We start from the raw sequence: 9,464 nt of genomic DNA on the forward strand, positions 1-9,464 counted from the left end.
CAGGCCTCCCTCCATCCATCATTATTACCCTCAGGCCTCCCTCCATTCAACACATTACCCTCAAACTTCCCCTATCACTATTACCTTCAGACCTCCCCCACGAGATCATTATTACCCTCAGACCTCCTCCATCCCACCATTATTACCCTCAGACCTCCTCCATCCCATCATTATTACCCTCAGACTTCCCTCCATCCCATCATTATTACCCTCAGACCTCCTCCATCCCATCATTATTACCCTCAGACTTCCCTCCATCCCATCATTATTACCCTCAGACCTCCTCCATCCCATCATTATTACCCTCAGACCTCCCCATCCCACCATTATTACCCTCAGACCTCCTCCATTCCGTCATTATTACCCTCAGACCTCCTCCATCCCATCATTATTACCCTCAGACCTCCTCCATCCCACCATTATTACCCTCAGACTTCCCTCCATCCATCATTATTACCCTTAGGCCTCCCTCCATCCATCATTATTACCCTCAGGCCTCCCTCCATTCAACACATTACCCTCAAACTTCCCCTATCACTATTACCTTCAGACCTCCCCCACGAGATCATTATTACCCTCAGACCTCCTCCATCCCACCATTATTACCCTCAGACCTCCTCCATCCCATCATTATTACCCTCAGACTTCCCTCCATCCCATCATTATTACCCTCAGACCTCCTCCATCCCATCATTATTACCCTCAGACTTCCCTCCATCCCATCATTATTACCCTCAGACCTCCTCCATCCCATCATTATTACCCTCAGACCTCCCCATCCCACCATTATTACCCTCAGACCTCCTCCATCCCGTCATTATTACCCTCAGACCTCCTCCATCCCATCATTATTACCCTCAGACCTCCTCCATCCCACCATTATTACCCTCAGACTTCCCTCCATCCCATCATTGTTACCCTCAGGCCTCCCTCCATCCATCATTATTACCCTCAGGCCTCCATCCATCATAATTACCCTCAGGCCTCCCTCCGTTCAACACATTACCCTCAAACTTCCCCTATCACTATTACCTTCAGACCTCCCCCACGAGATCATTATTACCCTCAGACCTCCTCCATCCCGTCATTATTACCCTCAGACCTCCTCCAGCCCACCATTATTACCCTCAGAACTCCTCCATCCCACCATTATTACCCTCAGACTTCCCTCCATCCCATCATTATTACCCTCAGACCTCCTCCATCCATCATTATTACCCTCAGGCCTCCCTCCATTCAACACATTACCCTCAAACTTCCCCTATCACTATTACCTTCAGACCTCCCCCACGAGATCATTATTACCCTCAGATCTCCTTCCCTCCAGCCCAAATTTATTACCCACAGACTTCCTCCATCCATCATTATTACTCTCCATTCCATCGTTATTACCTCAGAACTACCTATATCACATTTTTGCCCCTCATGCCTCTTTCCATCTGATCATTTTTACTTCCAGCCCTCCCTTTTTCCTATCATTCTTTCCCTCAGAACTCCCACCATTCCAATTATTATGACCCTCAGACAACCCTCCATCCATCATTTTTATGTTCACACCTCCCTTGGTGGATCATTATTAAATTCAGAACTCCCTTTGTCCATAATTATACCATCAGGCCTCTGTTCATCCTATCATTATTATCCTCAGACCTCCCTCAATCCATCATTGTTACCCTCACGCCTCCCCCAACGTGTCATTATAACTCTCAGATCACCCCCATCCCTCAGGACCTTTCTTCATCCCATCATTACTACCTTCAGAACTTTCCCATGTCATCATTATTACCTCAGTCCTCCCCCGCCCCATCATTATTACCCTCAGACCTCCATCCATCATTAGTACCCTAAGACCTCCCATCCCATCATTATTACCTTCAGAACATCCTTTTCTTACCCCTCAGACCTCATTATCCATTATTTTTATCCTCAGCCTTCCCTCCATCCTATCATTATTACCCTAAGACCTCTCTGTGTCCACCATTGTTACCATCAGGCCTCCCCTCATAACATTATTTTTACCCACAGACCTGCATTCATCCCATCATTATTACCCTCATTAATCTTTACTACCCCTCAGACTTCCTTCTATCACATCATTATTACCCATCAGAGCTCCGCCATCATGCCATTATTACCCTTAGCCTTCCCTCTGTCATTGTTATCCTCAGAACTTTCTGTATCCATCATTGTTACCCTCAGACCAGCCCAATCCCGTTATTATTACTCTTCAGAACTCCCTCCATCGCATCATTATTACCCATTAGAAATCCCCCATTCCATTATCACCCTAGGAATTTCCTTTATCCCATTATTATTACCCTCAGACTATCCTCCATCCCATCATTATTACTCTCTGTCCACCCTCATACTTCACCCAGTCTTATCATTACTACCTTTAGACCATCCTCCATCCCATTATTATAACCCCTCAGATCTCCCTCTACAATCATTTTTACCCTCAGCCCCCCTTCCATTTCCATCTCCTCTGACCTTTCTGTGTCTATCATTGTTACCCTCAGACCATACCCATCCCATCCTTATTACTCCTAAGACATTCCTGTATTAATCATTATTACCCTCAGACCTACCCCATTCTGTCAGATTTCCTTCCATCCCATTTTGTTACCCTCAGATCTTTCTGTATCCATCATTATTATCTTTGACCTCCCTTTATTCATTATTACCTTCAGACCTCCTCCATTCTACATATCTACTCTTTATCCCATCACTGTTATCATTATTACCCTCAGACCTCCCCCCATCACATCCTCTTTACCATCAGCCACCTTCCATCCATCATCATTATCCTCACAACTCCCTACATCCATCATTATTAACCTCAGACCTCTCTCCATCCATAATTGTAACACTTGGGCCCCCCCTCAATCCATAATTATTACCTTTTAGAACTCCCCCACTCCATCAGTATTTCTCTCAGAACTCCCTCCATCTGTCATTATTACTCCTCAGACTTCTTTCCATTCATCATTATTACCCCTCAGACTTCATCCATCATTAGCACCTCAGACCTCCCCATTCTGTCATTATTACCACAGACCTCATTCCATGCCATAATTATTACCCTAGACCTCCATCTATCATATCATTATTACCCTCAGACATTCCTATATCCATCTGTATTATCCTTCAGATCTCCTCCATCCCATCATTATTACCTCAGACCTCCCTCCATTCATCATTGTTACCTCATACCTCCCTCCATTCATCATTATTACCTCATACCTCCCTCCATTCATCGTTACCTCATACCTCATTCCATGCCATCATTATTACTTCAGACCTCCCTCTATCATTATACCTCATACCTCATTCCATGCCATCATTATTGCCCCAGACCTCCATCTATCACATCATTGTTACCCTCAGATATCCCTATATCCATCTGTATTATCCTTCAGATCTCCCCCATCCCATCATTATTACCTCAGACCTTCCTGCACTCCTTCATTATTATATCAGACCTCCTTCCATCAGTCACTATTACATTCATACCTCCATCTATCACATCATTGTTACCCTCAGACCTCCTTTCATCCATTATTACCTCAGACCTTCCTCACCCTATCATTATTACCTTAGACCTCCCTTCATGTCATCATTATTACCACATACCTCCATATATCATATTATTACTCTCAGGCCTCCCTTATTCCATCATTATTACCCTCAGACCTCTATCCTTCCCATCATTATTATTTGAGACCTTCATTTATCCCATTATTATTACCTCAGACCTCTCCCATCCCATCATTTTACTTCAGATGTCCCTCAATTCACCATTATTACTCTTAGTCCTCCCTATATCCCACTTATTATTACCTCAGACCTCCCTCATCCCATCATTTTTCTCCTCAAATCTCCATCCTTCAAACCTCTATCCATCATTATTACCCCTCAGACCTTCCTCCATCCCATTATTTCTACCCAGGCCTCCCACTATCTCATTACCTCACACCTCCCTCCATTTATTATTTTTACCCTTCATCCTCCTTACTCCCCTAAGACTTCCATTAATCCCATTATTACTTTATCCCAAAATTATTACCTCAGACTTCTGTCCATCCATCATTATCACCCTCTGACTCCCTCCCACCTGGGTTATTGAATGTTGGTGCCCATGGTCTATGTTAAGTGTTTGTGGGTTCTGCCACCTATCCTGGCAGATCTGGCTCTAATCTCTGATCTCTCTCCTCTGTTGCCCTGGTCCTCCATGCCCTTATGTATAGGGGCCACTCAGAGGAAGAGGGAGAGTAGAGGGGCTGCTGCGTTTGAGTAACCTCCTCTGGACGTCAATCTGGGGCTGGTTCCAGAGGCAGAAGTGATTCCTGGACCTCGTCCTGCAACAGTTGAGTGCTGCACATGTGGGCAGTGCAGTGCCATGGCTGTTGTCATGACTGTGTACGTCCCCTCTTCTGAAGGGGACAGCCTCTCTGCTGTTCACCCTGAGACTCCCCTGAGAATGCAAAACCTTGTTTGCTTTGTATAATGTAGCCCTGATTATAGTTGACCTACCTCCTTTGTAGATAAGACCTTAGAGAAACTCAAGATTTGTGATTTTCTTTGTCAAAATGTTGTTTGAGGTGGCAAAGTGTGAATTAGACATGTGCAGCCCCATGCAGTGGGAAGGCAGAGTCAGATCTGCTCTGATCCCGGGCTGTTGCCATCCATGCTACCAGAACCTGGCACCACAGGGCAGTGAAGGGAGCACTTGCCTGGCCCTGGCTAGGAAGACTGACGAAAACCAGCCCATGGCCTTCAGGCAGGGATGGCAGCTCACCCTGCATGGGCAGCAGAGCTTCCTCCTCCTCCATGGTGCCTGCCGCTGGGTGTTTCTCAGGGCTGTGCTGAGGCCACACAGCTGCCACGGGTGTCATGGAAAGTGCCTGGAGTGGAGGCGCTGCCCTGTGCACTACAGGGCAAGTCAAGTCCTGAGTGCTGGCCCAGGACCAGCCTGTGAGCACCTGGGCCTGCATGTCCTCATTTGTGTCTGGGACAGGAGGGAGCCTGAGCACCTTTGCTCTCTGCTTGGTGTCCTGTGTTGATGTCCAGCCCCGGGATGGGCCAGGAGTCCAGGCTGCCTGTGAAGGAGCCGCAGCGTGCATCTCTGCCCTTGTGAAGAGCTGGGACTCTCGTCCTCCTTGGACACTGCATGCGGGAGAGGAACAAGTGGGGTCTGGCCTGGGTGATCGTGGGTGAGCCCGTGTTCAGGGCGTTTGCTGGCAGCCAGATCCTGCCGGGGCTCTGCGCCAGTGTGTTCTGTTATCAGTTCCCATGACACAATTCCTGGTTCCACGGACTGTGTTTTATTATTGTTATTCTTAAAAATGGGGGTGGGGGTGTTGAAAGGGATTTTAGGGAAGGGAGTGGGATGATGAAATGAACACCCACTAATTGCTCCAGGAAGCTGCTCTTAGACAGGCCGGGGCCTTTGCAGAAACACAGGGAGTTTATCTGGGCGCAGGGTGCTCCAGCCATGGCAAGGGGAAGCCGGGCAGTTCCGTGACGTCAGCACATGTTCCCCACCTCCAGATTCTGTTAGGAAAACGGGACGTGGTGACAGCCTGCCCGGTGACATTTCCTGTATCTCAGTGCCGGTCAGGTGGCTGCTGGGAGTGGGCGTGGGGAGAGGTGCAGCTCCCTTGCCAGCCCCTCTCACTTCCTCTCTGTGTGCCAGAAGCCACACGCTGATAATGGTATGAAGGACACTGACACAACCCTCAGGAGGGAGATAGAGAAGGGAGGAAGAGCCCCCAGAAAGGGTGGCCAGGCAGTGCTGTGCCCTCCGTCTCTCCTGGCCACTGGGAGGGAAATGCTGTCTGTGATGTTGGCTGGTTTGTTTTGCGAACTATGAAAACATCAGCACGGGCTCCCCTGCCTTGCAGAAGGCACAGTCACATCTGAGCTGACGTGGTCAGCACCTGGGCCTGGGCATGACACTGGTGTAACCTCAGAGACCAGTTTGCATGGCGCTTACTCTGAGGACCACTGGCTCCCTTACCGGGGCAGCCAGACACCAGGCAAGCTGGGTGCCCCTGGCATAAGGCACTCAGGGGCCAGACAGGAGCCAAGGAGGGAGTGCAGGTTCCTTGGGAGACGCCTCATCAGAGCCTGAGTGCAACTCATTAGAAGCATTTCTGTGTAATTTACAGGTGTTTTGCTGTAGAGCCTGTTACCCTAATATTTTCTCAATTTTTGTTTTCTTGCAGTAAATGAAATAATACGGAATGACCTCTCCAGCACAGACACCCATTCCTAGTTTGTCATGTTGGCACTTGCTCAGTTCCATGGGAAAGTTGAGCTTCGGCAGAGACTTTTGGCTAAATAAACTGGACACACACCTGGCACCCCTCAGAGCTTCCAACTTAATGCCGGGAGCTAGAGATTAGAACTGTATGTACAAAGAAGCAGCTCTCTAACAGAAGGAAGGAGGGAGGAGGAAGGAAGACCCCTGCGTCTCCAGAAGGAAGTCATCTTAAGAAAACCAGAGGGAGGCAGGCGGGCATGAGCACAGATGGCCAGCGGAGTGGGCACCTATCCCAGGTGTCCTGACACGGTCTGAGCCCAGGCCGCCCTCCTGGCACCCTGGGGGCAACACTGGAGGTGCCTTACTAACCAGACCATCAGGGCATCGTGGGAGTGAACATTGAATTTGCTACCATGGGAGTATTTGTAGGAGCAGAAGCTATCAAACATTTTAATTGTGAAGTGTACCATTTGTATGAATTAAGAGAATACTGTCAAGCTAAGGGTTGTGAGAGAAAACTGATGAGTTTCTTAATTTCTCAACTTTTCCTGGACTGTAACATGCAATCTTGCGCCTTAACCAGTGAGTGAATTTTGGAAATCTTCCGACCTGTCATCTCAGCTTTTTAATAATATATTTTGTTCCTCAGACTATAGGACTGTTAATAGTAGCATGCTGTGATCTTTGTTTTTAATCTGGCTTTGAACATAGCACAAGTAAATTGAATAGCACAAGCTGGATTACTGGACAAACAAATCTACCTGTTACAGGATAGGTCTTGCATTTGCACGTGTGTACATATGTAGCATGTATTTATGTATAAATAATGAATGACAGAGATGGTAGTGATCATTCTTCTCCCTGCAAGGGCTTCCACATTAGCAATAACCAGTATCCATTCTGGAAAGTGCATCAAAGACCCCACACCTGGCTTCCTAGATCCCTGCTTTTGGGAATGTTACCCTCCGACAGACAGCTGTCACATGCCCTCGCTTGCACTCAAAGGAGCGCTTCAGAAAGCCGGGAGAGGAACGTTCAGAACAGCTGAAGCAAGACTGGGAACTGACTGTATGTAACGCTACATGAGGAGTGTAATATATTTTTTGAATTACAGGATTATTTCACAGAAGCCTTATAGCTCTCTGCTTCATCTAAGAAAACAATTACCAAAAACAATGTTTTAATATGCAGCAATGTATAGTATGTTTTCAGGTTAGTTGCTGTTAATAGATAGGTTAGTTTAGGCTTTACTATTGCATTTTGTACAATTAACTGCTTATTACACACTATGACTAGCAGTGACTTATTGTCTCATATAACCAAAAAGCATGGTTTAATTAAGACACGTTAACCTAACCCAGTGATCGTGCCTTAGGAAGTAATGCCCCCTGGTGGGATGTGCCCGAGCCACACCTGCCAGTGGAGATTGTAAGTTTCTGAGTCCTTGGCCGCAGTGTCCTGGTGGAGAAAGCACTCATGCAGGAAGAATTGTCCTCAAAATAGTCTTCTGTATGATTATGTCTTACTTTTTTAACTCACAGAAAGAAACAAAACCTGAAAGCCATATCTGTAACATTTGCACATGACTGCAGAGCTGAAGGCGTGTAGTTGCGTGTACATAAGCCCCATTGTGTACCCTGTATTTAGTGTTGTAGGAGGAGTTGCATGGAACATTTCTTAGTAGCTGTCATATGGAAAGGAAATGTTGGATATTTGTGTCAGCTATCTTTGTAGTTAGAAAACAGATCCAATAAAGTACTTTTTTGCTGGACAGTCTTGGTCTGAGAGTGCTGCGTTACATATACAGAGACTTCTCCTTTGTTCTTAAATGTGTTTTCCTTTGTATGCAAGAAGTATTTTATGTGGGTAACTCTGAGCTGCTAGTGTGATCATTTAAACATGGAACCGCACCTTGCCAGCTGTAGTTCTTTCTTCTTTTCACATTTGAAGGAAAGCCTGCTATAGAAACAAGTAATATATATACAGTTCTCAGGCCCTCTAAATAAAGCTCTTTGGAAATGTTCATCCAGGCTAGGTGGAGAAGGAACTTTTGTTTATGCCAAATACTTTTGCTCAGAGAAATATTCTGGGTGAGGCTTTGGCCACACACATAGACACATGCAACCAGACTATCATCTTAGTAGAATGCTTGGGCTACTCCCCCCCACCCCACTCACCTCCTGCCTCATGGTTGGAGGGAGAGATTATCTAGCCATTCATAAATCGGGTGTAGAACCTGGAACCTCTGCAGTCATTGTTCTTATCTCTCAAAAACAGTATTTTTCTTTTAGGATCTTATATAAAGTGCAAGAATTCTTATTTCTTTTGTTAAGAGGTTTACAAATTGAGTTAAAGCACTAAAAATATCATTGCAAATTTCTTGGGACACCCTGTATTTGAGGCAGGCTCACCAATGGTGTCAAAGTCCCCACACGGGGAAACAGGAATGGACTGAGGAGGGTCTGGGAGAGGCTGGTTGTGGCAACACGGCCAGGATCTCCCAGCTAGTGACAAGCAGGCAATGACCGGTTAGCAGGGTATGAACCCGCCTGGCAGCACCTGGACTGTCAGAGCAGGAGGAATCAGAAAGCACAGCCACTTACCATGCTGAGAGCTGCCAAGAATGCCAGAAGCTCTTAGATTCAAAGTGAGTTTTTTAACCTCCCGTTTTCCTCAATGTCAACAATAGAATTTTATATTCAACAAACAAATTCATAAAATGATAGGTGGTTTCTGCAAAGAGCTTGAACTTCTGTGAATAACTACCTAGTTTTTGTGTCTTTTAGGTTGATTCGGGGTAATAAGGGAAATGGACCCAAGGAGGTTTTGCCTGTCGGGGAAGAGCCCTCAGAGTTGTTGTGCATGCTCAGGTGTAACCAGGGAAGCTGAGAGAGGGGCCACCCTCCCTATGCCAGTGCTGGGCATCACCTGTGCTTGCAAGCCTCTCAGAGCACACTGAGCTGGGTGGACAAGTCATGTGGGGACCTCGAGGACAGATGCACTTTTCTACTTACTCGAGACAAAGTGCAGGACTAGACCATGTTTGTTTTATCCTCGGGTCTGAAACTATGTGGGAAGAAAGGAAATCTGAAAATATTAAATTTCTCACAGCCAAGTGCAGCCCACACAGGACCCAGCATTCTGGAGGCCGCCCTCTCTTCCTGGGGCATCTGTGGTGTTGCAGTCGGGAGCAGCTGGC

The 9,464-nt window shown here is 46.7% G+C and overlaps 1 protein-coding gene across 4 annotated transcripts in view; it reads left to right on the plus strand.

Annotated features, from left to right (window-relative positions):
* NFATC1 (nuclear factor of activated T cells 1) overlaps positions 1 to 8,031 on the plus strand; it is a 103,120-nt gene extending 95,089 nt beyond the window's left edge. For all 4 annotated transcript variants that reach the window (XM_053571403.1, XM_053571405.1, XM_053571406.1 and 1 more), the window contains one exon: positions 6,228 to 8,031. In XM_053571403.1, the coding sequence (XP_053427378.1) occupies positions 6,228 to 6,277 (50 nt within the window). In that variant the 3' untranslated portion in view covers positions 6,278 to 8,031. The remainder of the gene's footprint in view (positions 1 to 6,227) is intronic.
* The last annotated feature ends 1,433 nt before the right edge of the window (positions 8,032 to 9,464 follow it).

This window comes from Nycticebus coucang, chromosome 19 (assembly GCF_027406575.1).
Source record: "Nycticebus coucang isolate mNycCou1 chromosome 19, mNycCou1.pri, whole genome shotgun sequence".
Taxonomy (NCBI): domain Eukaryota; kingdom Metazoa; phylum Chordata; class Mammalia; order Primates; family Lorisidae; genus Nycticebus; species Nycticebus coucang.